General features: G+C 38.4%; 1 protein-coding gene across 4 annotated transcripts in view; it reads left to right on the forward strand.

The window, feature by feature from the left end:
* The first annotated feature begins 1,022 nt into the window (after positions 1-1,022).
* The window catches only part of EML5 (EMAP like 5), a 92,981-nt gene continuing 76,918 nt past the window's right edge, over positions 1,023-17,085 (forward strand). The window contains exon 1 of one of the 4 annotated variants that reach the window (XM_071745801.1): positions 1,023-1,526. In XM_071745801.1, the coding sequence (XP_071601902.1) occupies positions 1,330-1,526 (197 nt within the window). In that variant the 5' untranslated portion in view covers positions 1,023-1,329. The remainder of the gene's footprint in view (positions 1,527-17,085) is intronic. The other 3 variants (XR_011726258.1, XM_071745799.1, XM_071745798.1) reach the window with 3 other exon arrangements.

Below are 17,085 nucleotides of genomic sequence, written 5' to 3' on the forward strand. Positions count from 1 at the left end.
CCGATGAGATAGTAGACAAGAAGTAGAAAATAAAGAAATGGAGATTTAAGATTGACAAATTTGATTTGGAAAGCCAAATCTTCTGAAAGTTACAGGAAAATGACTGGTTTTATTTTCAATTGTCAAACCAGGCCAGTTATCCAAGAGCTTTTAGAACAAGTATTCAAGTTTATAGAGCAAAACTGTTAGCATGATCATGTAATGTACATTTATTTAGCCAGCTAGGTGCTCTGTAATGTGACAAAGCTGGGAAGGAGCATGTTCTCCTTATGAAAATTTTGGACATAATGGGGACCCCCTGCACTACTGCCTCCTGCAGCACAGAGAAGTCACTTCCTCATCTGTGATATTGGAAAATGGTGACTTTCCCATGTAAAACCCATGTGACTTTCCCACGTACACATAAGGACTTGTGGTGAGGAAATCAGAGCATGTGTGGGGAATGGACTTTACTGTGGTGTTCGAAGCAGGTGGTGTGGTTAGGGGGTTAAACATCAGTCATTATAAATTACAGTTGACATTTTCTTCTTGGATGAAACGGAGAGGGGGTGTCCCTAGGCCCCCCGTGAGGGCCGGGAGTGGTTGCCACACGGTGCTGAGGAGGGATCCACCCAGCCCACCGGCCGCCGAGAGCCGGGCAGCAGGCAGGGAACGGGGAAATTCCTCGAAGAAGCGGTGAAAATATAAAACTTACACGGAAGGCATATACTGTTATACGATATAACGTATATCGGCGATATACACTTGCCGAAGGGAGAGAAGACACAACCACGCAAGACAAAAAAGGAAACTGTGACTAAGAAAGCCCGCCCCGAACCCAAGCAGGAGAGATAGTGAAGCCCGTTCTCTCCCCCACTATGCACCCCCCTCCCACCCACCCACCACTACCCGGGGGCCGCTCTCCCCCGCGCCGCCATCTCCTCACCGCCGCGCCTCGGCCCGCACCTGCCGCACCTCCCACCGCTCACCGGCCGCCGCCGCACGCTCTTCCCGCCGCGCGGGCCCGCCCGGCCGCCTGACGGCGCTGCCCTCGGCGCAGGCGCAGTCCGGGGCGCGGGGGGGGGCCGGAGCGGCGCCGCGCCCTCGCTCCGCGTCCCGGGCGGTGTCTCAGTGCAGCCATGTCTGGCGGCGCGAGGCGGCGAAGCGGGCTCGGTCGGCGGCGCCCTCTGTGAGGCGGCGGCGGCGGCGGACGAGCGGCGGCGGCGGGCATTCATGTCGGCGGCCAGGGATTAGCGCGGCGGACACCGAGCCGGGCGGAGGGGGCGGCCGACCCGTCGCCCCCTTCCCGCGGGGTCTCCGGCGGGGGAGAGCCGTACCCGGCGGGGGGACATGGCTGACCGGAGCGCGCCGAGCTGCCACCTGCGGCTGGAGTGGGTCTACGGTTACCGGGGTCACCAGTGCCGCAACAACCTCTACTACACGGCGGCCAAGGAGATCGTCTACTTCGTGGCGGGGGTCGGCGTGGTGTACAGCCCCCGGGAGCACCGGCAGAAATTCTACCTGGGGCACCAGGACGACATCATCAGGTACCACCGCCGGGCCGCATCTCGCCGCGAGTCCGGGAACCCAGCCCCCTCCGGCCGCCCCGGCTCCGCATCCCGTCCCCCGCCCGTTCCTCCCGCACCCTTGGAGAGGGGTGCGAGTACCCCTCGCCGCCTGCCCCAAGTGCCGTCCCTGGCTGCGCCGGCAATCCGCGTCCAGTCCGCGCTGTAGGCATCCGCGGGAGCGGATCGAGATACAGCAAGGACGGTCAGCTCTTCCTCACCCCCCCTCGCCCCTCCACCTCCTGGGCTTTCCCGTGGGTAGAAACAACCTGGAAATATATTTTAGCTGTCGGGTCTAACGGGTCGTGTCGTGTTCCCCGGTGCCGAAACTTATGCGCGGGGCTGAGCGGCGCGGCAGCCTGAGGGTCTCTGCGCGGCCCCGGCCGGCCCTGAATGTCAAAAGGGCCATCGGGGGGGAGGAGGAGGAGGAGGAGGAGTAGGAGTAATCTCGTGTGTGCCCTGAAGTACTTGTGCTGCGGGGGAGGTTAATCTGCAGCAGGTAGACCTTTAGCTCACGTTTAAAAGGTGATGATTATGTGGGGAATTAGTGGCCCGTCTATAACTCCTCCAACTTTTAGGGTAATCTTAAAAGATAAGCCTTTCTCCCAAAACTGAGGCTTCTTCTGGGGCTTGGCAGTGAATGTGTATCAGGTGCTGAAGTTCATTAAAAAAAAAAAATTTCAAACTGATATTGGTGTTACTTCCTAAATGTATTTTCACTCTTAAGGATGCTTTTATAAGCCCACTGGTGTTGTGAGATCAATGAGGGAATTTGAGGAGTATGAAGGGCAGATGTGAGCCTGAGTCATCAATCCTCTCTCTTCCAGTAGGTGTCATTGCGGACGGAGTTTAAATTCTGATTTCCTTTGCTCTTCCTGTGGGGTAAGAGCTAGCAGTAGACAATTTTGTGGGTAATTTGCAGCACAAAATCTGTTTTTATGATGCTCAGTGCTTCAAGGCATATCTTTTCTGTGTGCTACTCATATGAGTAACAGGCATTGCCTACGGACAGCAAAATGTCTTTCATTTATGCTTTCAGACACTCTAGAAAACTTGATCATAATGGCCACATGTTTTTTCTTTGTTTGTATCTTTTTCTTGAAGAAATTTTAGTGGTTTTGAAGTATGGCTGTGAATGTCCCTTAGAAGGGTGTCACATCTATAGTATATTTCTCCTTGCTGCTAAAAATGTGAAGAAAAAAGTAGGCAGACAATATACCATCACAGACCATTTTACTAGGGGTATTGAATAAGAATTCTGAATCACTGTCATTTGCATCACTTCTTATTTTAATCCAAGAAAAAGTGTTTCTTAAGAACTGCTAGTCATTTTTAATGGCAGGTGTTGTAGGAAATCCAGATCTGCAGCTTCCCACTGTATTAGGAAAGTGATGGCTCATTTCTTGTTCTAGTCTAAGGTTCAAGGTTGCGGTAGTGTAATATTATACATTTAATACAAAATATTAATGAGTACTTTTAAATGACACTTTATTTCACTAGGACTTGTTACAGTATAACAATTACTTCTTTTGAGCTACAGCTGGGGAAGTTGCTTATGTTAATCCTGTGGTAACAGTTTTTTGCTCACTCTCAGCTTTGGTACAATGTGCTACATTTGGCCAAAATGTGACAGAACTCTTTCTTCAACATGGTACTGAAAGAAAAAAATCCCGAACTGTCAAAAGTCAGCAAACCAGAAAGAAGCCATATAATAACTTGATCTGATTTGTATGGGGATGCTTTTATTTGTGTTACCATGACCTGACATACTGGAGCTTCTCTTACTTTGAACGGTACTGATGCTGAGAGAATGTAATTCTGAATACATTAAAGCATTACAGTTTTACAGTTAGAATTTTCCTGCTTTTCCTAGAAACAACATGGTACCAAATATCATCATCCTATACTTTTCCTTGCTAAACTTGGGTACCTGGAAATGTTAATTCTCAATATTTAAAGCAATCATAGTAGTAAGGGCAAGTATTTAAAAAAAACAGATTTTTTACAATACCGGAAAAGAGGTCCAAAAAGGGGGATTATGTAATACAGTAATTGATGTTACTAGATTTTCTTTCTGAACATGGCAAACTCAGCTGCTGTATTGCAAAGGAAATAATGTTTTGTGTTTTAATAGGCTCAGCAAATACTGTCCAAATGCTGAGGCAGTTGTGAGGCTTTAGCAAAAGCAATGTGGAGATTGTATTTTTACAGCTGTGGGATCTCATTTGTGAAAGCAGGACTGTTGTCTGAAAATCTTATGTATTTAAAGAATTGAAATTCCGTGAGCACAGCTCCATAGCTACAAAGACTTAGCTGTATATATTGCATGCTACTTGGTGATATTATTAGTACTCTTCATTATAATAACTTTTATATCATTAGCATGCTTTGGATGACACTCTAATTTTAAGCATCAGTCAGGAAGAGAGGAATTGTATTCTTAAGTCAGAGACAAGTTCTTTAATAATAGAAACAGTGTTAGACTAATGGGTACCTAGAGGATATTTTCCTTTGGAAAATTTCTAGCACTACCAGTTAGTCTTTTGTTGTGAAGTTCTACCTCCCTTTATTAAATGAAACCCTATAAACCTGCTAAGGATTTTTTATATGATTAGGTGTTTTAGTATAATTTATTTCCATAGTAAATGTCTCAATTTTAATCACAGAGTCCAGTTAACTATGTACTGAAAATACGAGCTCTCTTTCAGTGTTTTGTCCCTCAGTTCTACTGAACTGTCTTTTGGAATAGAAGAGGGTAATTATGATCATTTGGGTACTCTTTTATTACTGTGGTCTATGAATTAAACAATCTTAGTTTTTCAGCTTCAGTCTGTCTCTAAAATGACATCTCTAGCCTCCTGGTGTGCTTTTGGTTTTTATCTCCTCTGAGAATTACTTTGCAGAAATCAGCCTTATCTCCCATTACTTTATCTGCTCATTTTTACTACTGAGCTCCTGGATGTGTGCAGACACTTGTGGAACATATAATTTAGACGCAAAAGTACTTTAGAAGTCTTCATCTTTCACAAGTACAGATAACTGAGGGGTTTTCTTGCATTTTCAGTAGTTAAGTAAGGAGGAAAATCTTGCACATGAAATCTCAGGTAACTTGCTTTGGTAACTTGCTATCCATTGCCAGCAGCATAAATTGGACATTTGCTGTGTTTGCAGAAGATAAGATCCCCTATCCAGCCTGGGCTGTGTATATGTAGAAGATACTTATTTTGAATGAACATGTGACTTTTCCCTGCAAAGTTACACATTTAAATTGTATATTCTGTAGGATTCATAAATCACCAAAGTAGCTTGTAGATTGGTTTGCTTTGTGGTAGAGGAGGAAGAAGAAATGTCTTGATGTGTTCAGTTTAGATCTTTCCTGTGTTCCCTCTTCACAACTTCAGTGGTTGGGAGGAGCGTGGGTTATTTAATGTAATCTGTCCTTCCCTTGTCTGAGAGACCTTAGGGGCATTATATATAATTCTGATCTGTATAAAGGTTTCAGAATATGCACCTTCAGAGTATTAACTTGTTATACTGGAAACGGATACTTATGCTGAAGATCCTTATTTGTCTGGGCTAGCTAAAGAGTGTTCATGCACTTCACTTTCTCCGATGGAAGATGAGAAAATTGGAAACCCTGAACTCATCCACCTTTTTAAATGGCTGCTGGCAAAAGCCTTTGATGTTACTAGGATTATTCTCTATGCTGACATGCTCTGAAGAGGCTTTTAGAATATTTTTTCCTTTTGATCCATGTTTTCATTTTTTTTTCTTCTTTTTTTTCTTTTTTTTTTTTTTCTTTTTTTTTTTTTTTCTGTGTGTGTGTGTGTGGTTTTTTTTTTTTTGGGTTTTTTTTTTGTTTTGTTTTGTTTTTTTGTTTTTCCTTCAGAGTTTTAGAGAGCTGGAGTTTTACTGGTAATTGATGATGCTATTGAAAAGTAAAAACAAAACTAAAGATCAAACCAGTGCATATTGAGATTGCTAGTAGACTTTGTAAAAATGCATATTTTGCTTTCCATGATGTTGGTTCTTCAGTTCAGACTTCAGCACTCCTTCATAAGTCTACCCTGGTGCACCTTTATCTCTATGCTGGCTGTGAAACAACTGCACAACCATGCAGGTCAAAGAAAGAAGAGGAACTGTTTCTCTGTCAAAGGGAGACAAATTAGGAAAAGTTTTTATTTCACAGTGAACTGTGACTACTTCATTAGAGATGTCTGTGATACATATAGGTTTTGTTGCTAAAGGTAGTAGCAAAAGCATCTTTTGCTAGGAAAAAACACTTGAATTTCTGCTGATTATGCAATCTCTAGCTCTACTCTAGAGCAGCCATGTTCTGTGTCTAGTAAGTTTATTTCCCTACTTGTCTAGAAATCTGTGTCATTTTCTTTGTCTCAGACTAAGTTGGGGGAAAGAAATCCTGCATTGGCTGCCCTGGGACTTGTGCAGAGTTCTGTTTCTAGGGCAGGCATAAAATAAAAAATATCCAGAAAACATTAAATTTTTTTACTATTAGTAGTTCTAGTACTAAAGTACTAGTACTGGAGACTGACAGATCCCCTATTACAAAGACAGAAGAAAAAGCAGTTGGTACTACTTCAGTTTGGTTTCTCCCTATGTGCTCCTCTGTATCCAAGACTGTAGAGAGGTAAATTGTGTGTTTACAGAAAGCAGAGGTATATGCAAGACAGGTAGAAAGAATGACCAAGCATTTCTGTGTATTCTGACAGAGACATGGTTTGGCTGTTTTCAGCATAATAGTTTATTTGTCTGAATCTCAGCTTTTAAGAGAGTTTTTCTGGTTTTGCTGCTGTGAACTCTGTAGGAATCATCTTGAACTTTGTTTCCCAAGAAACTAAAAGAAGCAGCCAAAACTCTGGCGACTCTGAACTGTCATCTTTCCAGACACTTTACTTAAGACTGTCATCTATAACATTTCAAATTTAGGCTTAATGTATAAGAGATTGTTCTGACCAAAATTCCATCATATTGCTTTGGTATTTCAAGGCAAAATAAACCAGTGCTTTCTAATGCCAACATTTCTGAGGTTCTTGTGAAAATCAAAATCACTAAAATCACATCTGTTTCCCAGTCTTAATGTTGTCCACCAACTCTGAAGGAGTTTTTCCTACCTGTTGTTGCACTTTCCATGTAGTCTAATCAAATGGTTGGACTCTATCAGTTGCTTTCTAAGACTGCTACTAGATAATGCTCTCCAGAAGGCTGGTCCAGGCCTCCTCTGCATGGCTGTCTGCTGTGGTTTGCAAACACAAATTCTGTCAGTGCAGTGGTTAGTCACATCCTGGGTTTGAATGGCAACTTTGGTCTTCTTATCCTCTCTTTTTATTAACTATGCCTTGTTATGATACTGGATGACTAACTAATGGACTTCAGTAAAGATGATGTGTATTTCTGCTACCTCTTTGTATCATTTTGCCTCTCTTTGTTCCCATTTTGTTAGATCCATGTAATGAGGAAACCTTATGAAAGAAGCTAATATCTTTCCTCAAAAAAAAAAAAAAAAAAAAAAAAAAAAGCCAAACAGAAGTTTTCTCAAAAACATAAGGAAAATTTGTTTCCATTGTTTCTGTTCCTCCAGTAGACTGTCACTGTTAGAATCATCCCAGTTCTCAAAAACCTCAACAGAACATTCAAGTAGTTGAAGGCTAGGATAGCTGTTGTCAGGCTTATAGTCTTGTTCTTGTCTGGAATAAATGGGGTATGTTTCTGACCTGACTGCAGATGATAGCCAAATACAAATGTTAAGCAATAGAATCACAGGAAGTTAGGGGTTAGAAGGGACCTCGAAAGATCATCTCATCCAGCCCCCCTGCCAGAGCAGGGTCACCTACAGGAGATCACACAGGAATGCATCCAGGTGGGCTTTGGATATCTCCAGGAAAGGAGACTCCACAACCTCCCAGGGCAGTCTGTTCAAGTGCTCTGTCACCCTCACAGTGAAAAAATTCTTCCTAATATTTATACAGTTTTCAATGTTATTGAAAACAATAGGTACTATGTACACTACAGAATTTTACCAGGTGGAATTGTATCAATTAGTTTGGTAGCAAATCTATGAATTGTCACTAGGAGCTTCATGGTAAGTTGTAGATTTCAGATTCCAGGGAATATAACTCTGAATACTACAGCTGCCATGTGAGGAGAAATTTTCTAGTTTTCCATTACTTGTGCAACTTCTTCTTTTGAATTACTAATGTGACAGAGGAAATGCCCTTGAATTCTATGCAGTCTACAAGAAGAAAGGGAAGAGAAGAATGAGTAGAAAATTTTTTTATTTGCAAAAATGCAATTCTCTAATAACTTTACTGGAGGGAAGCAGAATAAAATCTGTCTTACAGTTTTGTCTCAAATGTGAAATGGGTCATGCATAGAAACACCTCAAAAAGTTCAATTCCAAAGCTTCAGGATTTTGGCAACAAACATTCATTTAGGACCTTCCCAAATGCAAATGCAAATAAAAATAATTTTGTGTAAGCCTATAGTTAGGGAAAATATTGTTTCAATTATTTTTCTTGAAGAAAAGTAGACACTGAGAATAAATTGTGGATTTTTGATATACAGTGGACTGTTTATTATGCAGCCTAATGGCTTTAATGGTTTGTTTTCTACAAAGAAGAGCAGGCTTTGGAGTGTGTGCTGATACATCCCAGCTCAGATGTGGCAACTGGGGTCCATTCTCCATTTGCACTTGATGGGAAAACCACACTGCTGCATCTGAGGATGAAAGCAATGTAGTGATGGCATCATGTTGTGTGTCATTCTGAGGGGTTTACTACAGCAACACAAGTCACTTGAATAGATTCAACAAAGATGAATTTCTTTGTGAGTAAGGCATTTTATTTGTCTCAATACAATATTTTGAGGGACTGATTTTTTTTTCTTCCCCAGAGGGTTTAGAATTGCAGCTTAACTCCATAGATTATTCTTAGGTTTATATGGTGCCATGTTTATATTGTTTATACCAAAGATGGATCAATCTGCTCTCACTTTGTCATCTCCACATGTTCTTTAAGGGCAGAATCAGTTTATTTCCATCCACTGATAACTTACAACTAAATGGGACCTAAGTTATGTCATAATTAAACTAATGAGTCCTTTCAGGAGCCTCTAGCTCAAGTACCATTTTATGTCAGTGAAAATGTCATTTTTTACAGCAGCAGTAATTGCTAGGACACGAAGTGAGATAATTACTCTGCTGATCATCTCATTTTGTGCCGTGGTTCACAAGGACAAAGTCCCAGTTAAGCCCTGTCCAACTTTTTGTGTGAAGTGTCAAAGTCTGGATGGAAGCTTTGTGTTCATATCTAAAATAGATCAGAGAGAGAGGAAAGAGTTACCTGCTTTTTCCTTGAGGAAAGCCAAGCTTTTTAGGTAGTTCTAAAGCTCTTTTGGAACACTTGTACCATGCTGGAAGATGAGGGATTTGTTGTTGAATCTGCATTACAAGTTTTTCTTTACTGAGAGCTTTGAGTTATCTTTTGAAAGTATCTTTTGCTTGAATTTCGTTTGAACAAATGAAAGTATTTAAGGAATATAGAATAAAGTATTTCTTGTATTTCAGTTTTCAGAGTGTGCCTGTTGTTTAATATACCTGCATGCCACTAGAAATACCAAACATACCCAACCAGAACTGAACATCTAAAACATACTAGAAGTTGATTAAAGTAGATCAGCGCAGCAAGGAGCTACAGGCTTATGAGCTTGCCTTCATGCATCATGCTTTTCATAGCCAGCAATCACATCACCTTCTGATCTGATTCTGTCAGCACTCACAGGCAGGGTCAGATTAGGTCAGTACTTAAATGAGAAAACATCTTGGTGCTGTAGAAACCGCTTGTCTTGATTTGGTAGTTGGCTCTTTTTCTCAGAACTAATGTGACAACATGAAGTTCTAGGACAATGTCAGAGAAGAGCAGGAAATGTACCTAAAGGCTTAAGAATGACTGATCATTAAAACGTTTAAAGGATTTTCTGTAATTTTTTTCCAAATGCAGTCAAAGCAATTACGTTTCGCTTGCCTGTGTTTAAAATGTTTTATTGGTTAGTAATTTTCTTGATATAGGCAGGAGATTATGTTCCTGGTTAATATTTTAATAGCATCATGTAATTAATTAATTTATTCACAGTGTTATTATGATAGTGATAAGCAGTAGTTTAATATACTTATATAGAATAATCATTTTGGAGGGTTTGTCTGAAGTACAATTTTTCATTTTTTTAAAACGTGAAACTTAAAGTTTCAATTAGGACAAAAAAACCTTCAAGTTTAAAGTTAATTATTGAAGAGCTGATTTATTTTCCTTGGTCTAACTACTTTAGATTGAAAAACATAGTGAAATAGTTCTGCCTGACATATTGAAAAATGAGTTTAGATTTTACTGTTACTACTAACACAAGCACTGTAGGCTTTTTAAAATCATACATCACTTGAAACAAAATCTGAAATAATAATAACAGCTCTCCCAAACAACAGAAGTTTTAAGTTATTGCTAGTTTTGTCATCTTCAATTGGGGTTTTTAAGGCTAGGCTACATTATAGAAGTAAATAATATGAAAAATTTAATTTTATATTTTGTAACGTCTCAAGGATATTTTTTTTACTTCCGAAGGTTGCTTACCTAGTTTCTCAATATATTATTATATCATTTAGAATAAAATATATAATTTGTGATTTAGAGCAGCACTTTTGCCTAGCATCAAGGACTTTTAAAGAAAAATAATTAATTATTCATAAAAGTGGCAAAGCTGTCTAATCCGGATTGATAAGGACCATTCATATGCTCAATGATAAAATTCAGATTTCTTAAGAAAGACTTAAAATTATAATGCTGTTAGAGTACTATCAAGGAAGTTGATGTATTCACAGTATATCTATTTGACTTGGAATAATCTGTTGCTTTTGGCACTTTCATATGGTAGATGAAGTTACTGAGAACCAAAAGTAACATGAAAATAAAAATGAAGTCATGATGTTTCTTGGACTTACTTCACAAAGTGTGAAAGTTCCCCTGGCTATCTTAATTCAGTTGAATGTTTAACCTATTTGCTATTGAACATTCTCTTTAAAATACAGATAGTCATAATTTTCTAAATACTAAGATCTGCTGTAGTGTAAATTTCACCTGGTACATCTGTAAAGCACCTTACAAAATGTTATAGATATCTATAAATTGCTTGCATTAGGGCACAAATTGCTTTGATTACTCTTGTGACTAAAAATGACTTCAATTTCTACAAGAAATAACCAGTATCGTTAGCTGTAATTCTATTGCAGCTATTATGGTAGTAATAGGCTTTCAAAATAAATTGCTTGAATTGCACAGAAGTCAGAATCAGCCAAGATTGCCTCAACTCTTTGTAGCAAAAGATAGCATTGAATTTTTAAGCCAGTCTTATGATAGATCAGGGAGATATTGCAAAAGGTAGAAATCACCAAGAATTCCAGTACATGCACCATCTGATAACAAGTTCCTGAAACATTTTTGCTATTAACCACCTTTATCTTCATTTCAGGATTTTGTTTTTCTGTTTCATTTGGTCATGAGAATGGCAAAGGTGTTGTCAGAATTACTAAGAAAGAGGACAAACAGATATTAATTAGTAGCTGATACCTGAGCTGAATGAAGTTACTCTTGGAGGCATCTTCATCAGCCTGTGAACATGAAGCAAACCTGTTCTTTGAGGGCCCCATCCTGACATAGCTGTTATTTTGGCAATAGGTGAGATGCTGCACTTCCATGCTTCATTTAAAACAAGAGGTCTCTGTGTGACCATTTCTGTTTTTCTTGTTATTTTACCTAGGTATTCACATTAAAAATCTCTAGAGAAATTTTGTGTCTCTTCAGAACAACTATCCTCAGCCTGTTTGAAAAAGACTTTCCTTTAATTGGGAATCCTCATCACCGTTGAGAGGCTTCCTGGTAGACTCCTTTTCTTTTGAGTAGGATACGTAATATGGTGTCTTATGCTTAACCTTCTATGAAGAGTCTGGATATTCCTATATTAGTTCAGATGACACAGTGGGCAGTCTTTCCAGCTGTTTCTCACAGTTTTCTAATTTCATGTAACTCGATCTTCCAAGCTTTTTCAGGGGAGTTTTCTATCCTGCAGACAGGATGGGTCAAGATGCCCACTTGTACACCCAGATCAGTCTGGCTCTTTTGTGTTAAAACCATGTGTTACTTTCTCTCATTTCAGAAAAAAAACCCAAAAAAATAATGATCCTTGTGTTCCCTTCCAACCTGGCATTCAGTTCTTCCTGGGGTTGTCTTTGACAGATATTTTTTGGGGATCACTTTTTTGGGGGTATTGGTTTGCCTGTGGATTAGCATTGCTTTGCATCAGAGTGATGTTCCTGTGCTTAAAATCAGTGTATTCATACAACAGGAGTAATAATTCCTCCTGAGCTGCATTGAGGTAAGCCAGTTTGTTCAGAGGATTTTTTTTTTGTTTACTTTAGATTTTCAAAATATGAATAGAAAATTACTAGGTCTTAAGGCAGATATGTGGAAATAAAAGAACCATAAACATATGCTTTAGATTAGTTTGAAGAGATTTCTCTGTGTTTGATTCAGCTAATGAACAGCCCAGTCTCAGAATCAGGACTCTGACTTCAGAAAATCCCCACCTACGCATCCTTTTAGAAAAACCTTTGCCTAATCAGTGGATAGTGGATAGGATTTGTGGCTGGCACAGGAAGACACCTGAGCAGACCCTTGCACTCTGTTCAGATTTGAACTTTCCTCTTCACAAGGATTGTTGTGACTTTGGGTGAATGTTTCCTGAGGTCTTGACTTCAAGAGTAAAGAGAAGTTCATCCAAAGAGTTAGTACCATGACTTTAGACATAATAATGTCAGTTTGAACAAAGTGATCAGCTTCATAGGTAGCACAGATGGTGCTTCCACCAATGGTTTAGCCAGATGTGTGACAGATGACATGCAGGGAAATTTTTCAGTTGCCTGGTACCTTATGTTGATTATAGCATGCATTAAAATTTAAACTTCCTTTGGCTTCATACAAGGCTTAGATATTTGACATTAAAATATATGTAAATAAAATACCTGTGTCAGATGAAGAATTCAGTATTAACAGGAGAGAAACAAAACTGAGGCAATGGACCCTGGCCTAATAATGAGGCAAATGTGTGCAAGCTGAAAATCGTGTTTACAGTGTGCTCATAGTTACAGTAAAATCATTGTGTTATCACCTCTAGGTCTCAGTTTTTATTCCTTATTATGTACTGTTTTTTTTTTCTTTCACCTGAATTAGAGAATGAAAGTTCTGCATATGAGAGTTTTATAACATTGTTCTAAAAGACTAGATAGAATTTTTTTATGGTTTTGCTATCTATTTATGAGGGACATTTCTTGTGAAGAAATCTAGTTGGATGTAAGGTTGAAAGTAGCAGTAACATTCAGTTTTCTGAACATTCAACAAACAATTCAATAATAAAGAACAGTAAAATAAAATTTTCTGAATTATAGGCTAACTTTTAATATTAACCTTACTATTTTAATACTAAAGCTGAAAGTGTCAGACTGTGATATAGGTGCATACAAGCATTATACATACACATGTTTGGGAAAAAAACCCCCAAAATGTACATAAGGGCAGGTAGCATGCATTTTGGTCACTTAAGGTGACTGTTGGTGAGATGTCTCCATTTTATCAAGACAGCATGCATGCAGAATGACTGGATTAATTCTGTGTTTTGGTTATCTGGCAGCTGTATAAACCTTCTCCTGACTTTTAGAACTGTGTTAATCCTCGTTCCCTGCTTATAATCCCTCTACAAGAGCAAGCAAGGTGAATGATGCTTTATTGTAGATCAAGACAAGGCATCTGACAGCATTTGAAAATTGCCTGAGGATTTATTGCGGTGAGTGTGACATTTTAAGCTAAACAGTCATCCAGAGCACTTAGGGAAATAAAGGAAACATTTTAAGAATTGGTAAATGTTTAGTTTCTTGTTTTTTCAACTGAGTTTGCAGTTTAGGTGATATATGCATTTTTAGTTACAAGTCCCTCTTATTGCTTTAGCATTTGCTTGTTCTTGGTCAGTTGTTGTTTCATCTACCACAGCAATTGATACAATAAAAAATACAAACCCTTTGCAACAATATTCAGTAATAAATTAATTTATAAACAATTTTGTTTTCATTATACTATTATAGCTTACAGTGTATGCTTATGATATTGAGTATATATTACATTACCTCACTGGGAATAATCATCTGTATCAGTATTCTTGAGATAAACATAATTTTTGAGCAGAAGAACTGTAGTTTCTTGGAAGTGTTGCTTATGAGTACTCTTGGTTCATCTCTTTTTTAATAATTTTTAGCAATTAAGCTTGTGAGCCCACATGTGCAACAGCTTTCATTGTCTACCAAATACACATTGACCTTGGAATCCCCCTCACATTCTTTCATTTTTCCACGCTTCTTTGCTGTTTTGTTTATGTTTCTGCTACATGTGGGGTTCTTGTTTGTTTCACGTAAATGCTTCTGTGTCGTCCATCACATTTTTGTGGTTTTCCTAAATGGTTTATAAATTTCTAGAATGATGTAAAGAAGATTATTAGTTAAAAGTGTAAATCTCTTCTGGAGAAGAAACTGGAAATGACTGGATGAAGGGTTGTGTGAAGGGTTTTACCATAATAGCAAAAGATTTAGAAAAAAAAATGTTTCAAGCAATTATGTTTCCTTAACTTTTGAGGTAAGAAGCACCCAAAATAACCTTTTTCTGGAAATAATTTTTTAAAATTTTTCTGGCTAAAATATTTGGAGTAAATGCTTGTTTGACTTTGACTAATTTATTATGGATATTTCTAATTCAGCAAATAGGCAGTGAGGTTTTCTGCACAGACAAATTACAATAGTTGTAACTATGATAAGAATTTTTTTCTTTCGGTTTCCCTTTCTAGCCTTTATTTAATTGCAAGCCTTATTTGAAATTAGAATCATTAGATAGTTCTGGTTGGAAGAGGCCTACAGATCCTAAATAAATTTCATAGTGCTTGCTGATTTTTTTTTTTAAAGGGATCTCTGTCAGGTCATCAAATGTGACCCAAAGGAGCTGAACACCTTCTAAAGTTATTGACAACTGTTCTGCTTCTTTCTGCAGATATTGCTCTTCTGTACTTTTTTTTGATTGGGGGGTGGGTTATGTTTGACAGTTTATGTCTAATAGTGTTTTAAAGAATGAGTCTCAATGCAAGTCTTTGCATTGTCTCACAAGGAAATAAGGAAGTTGGACATTTTTTAAAGTCGATTTCATTCCTTGATTACTTTCAGGTCTCATTATGTCACATTATTGTACCACCAGTTAGTATAATAATTGCTTCTTTCATATGAATAGCCAGTAAAGGGAGATTGTCTTACCAAATTTATCTCCAAATAATTTTGGAGTATATATTTCTGACTTCTCTGTGAGAGGAGTTTTTTGCTAGGAAAATGCAAGGAATTGTGCTGCCTTCTTTCTCAGGGGCCATGATAGAAAAGAAATTTTCCTCGGATAGTGAAAAACTGATGATGAAAGTGCCAAGAACATGTAGAATTCTGAAAAAACCCAGCATCCCCTGCTTAGTCAAAACATTAGTTCTCCTGTTAGCACTGGCAAAATCATTGGTAATCGAAAAGAAGAGTTTATTTTTAAATAATCTGATTTCTAGAAAGGTAGCTCTTTTACTTGGAAGCTTAAGGCAATCCCTTACTAATCACTGGTGAATCTGACTATGCAAGGCAGAAATGGGTGTTTGCTAACGTGGCATATAGTTACCAGAATTTTTTTCCTCAGTTTTCACATTTGATGAGTTGGAAAATTTGTATTAGTGTTGTGCTACTCATTTTCTGGCTCTTAGCTTCTCTTTGAAGTTCACCTGGTAAGTTTGGGGTTTTTTTCCCTTCTTCTCAGTTTTGCAAGAGATAGGAGCTCAAAGTGGTTTTTAGGATTCTCTAGGTGCCTTATAAATGTCTCTTGTTAATCTGAAAACATTCGGGTCCAAGAAGGGAGAATATGGAATCATAGTGAGGTAAAATGCAGCTGGGAAAAATCAATGTACAGTTTTAGTCCACCCTCTCTGACTCCAGTTCCGACTTTCTTACTTTGAAGTTGGATGTCTATACAATTTAAGAAGTCTTTGAAAAGCTGTATTTGACATAATTGTTGCTTTCACAATAGCAACTACTGGGAAGGCCCAGTAGTGATGCCTCACAATGAGTAGGGCTTTGTTTTTATTATGGGAAGTAAGTGTGCTCTGGCTTGGTCTATTTAAACTTTGATGAGAGAGTTTTGCTTATTAAGGCTATTTCTGCATTAAAAACTCAAATAATATAACAGAACTGGTTTGTAGTTTCAGTGGAAGCAGGGGTAGATGGCAACTATCCAAAACCATACGTAAAATATAAATGTACAATGAAAATACATTTTTGTATTTACTCATAGAAACAATTTCATATTTGAAATTAACTCCTAATGGATATCTGAGATGCTGTTACTTTGCTGCAGTATTCTTTTGTGCATTTTTACTGTTGCCCTAGTTTTATGAAGCTCAGGAGTAGTCACATGAATATATTCTTGGATTTCCATCCAATATTGTTGCTAAGGAAACATCATCTTTAATGCCGTATCCTTGTCTGCAGCTTGTCTATGTTAATCACAGCACAAACCAAAAGATGGAAAAATCTTGATTTCTTTTATTATAAAGTAGTTTATTATAAACTAATCTCCACTAATCTGCCAGTACAAACCTCACACAAGTTGGAGGGTCATGTCCACATCTCTAGTCTTATCTGAAACAGTTATAGTATGGACAATTTTTACACTTTTTTTCATAGTCTGCCATTAATGTTAGTATCATTAATCTAATACAGACATTGCACAGTGTATGGATGTGGTCATAATTATAGGAATGATTACATGGTGCTCTAAAAGGGAGAAAAAATGGGGGTTGTTTTTTTGTATGAAGTATGAAAAGAATCTGAATGCACTAAATTGAGAAACATACTCCTTTTCAGAATACTTTAAAAATTGTAATACTGTATTTCAGTCTGCTTTGAATACTTATCTAGGAAAAGACCTGTTAGTCAAAGATACCAGTGAAAACCTCTGTTCTCTACAGGCCCAGCTGTTTGGTTTTGTTGTGATATCAACAGACAGGCTTTTCAGTTTTTCTCCTTTTGATCTCTTTTGGGAAGTAGCAAATTTTACATCTAATTTCAAAATTAATTTCACTTAGTTTGTTAGTTTAATTTCTGATTTATTTCATGGTCACATTTGCCTTTTGGACATTTCCTTTCATATCCTTCTCTTCAGGGACACCATATTAGATCTAGCACCTGTTCTTGAAAAGCCCAGGTCAGAAAGGCCAGAGACAAGCAAGAAGGCCCAAATACAAATATTTATTTCTTTTTTTTTTGCACAAGCAGTGATATCTCATTCATCAGCTTAGTCATTCTCCAAGGAAGTCTTTAGAAATACTGTTAACAATTTATTAAGGACTGAAGTGATGGAGGAAG

The sequence above is a fragment of the Heliangelus exortis genome, chromosome 5, assembly GCF_036169615.1.
Source record: "Heliangelus exortis chromosome 5, bHelExo1.hap1, whole genome shotgun sequence".
NCBI lineage: Eukaryota > Metazoa > Chordata > Aves > Apodiformes > Trochilidae > Heliangelus > Heliangelus exortis.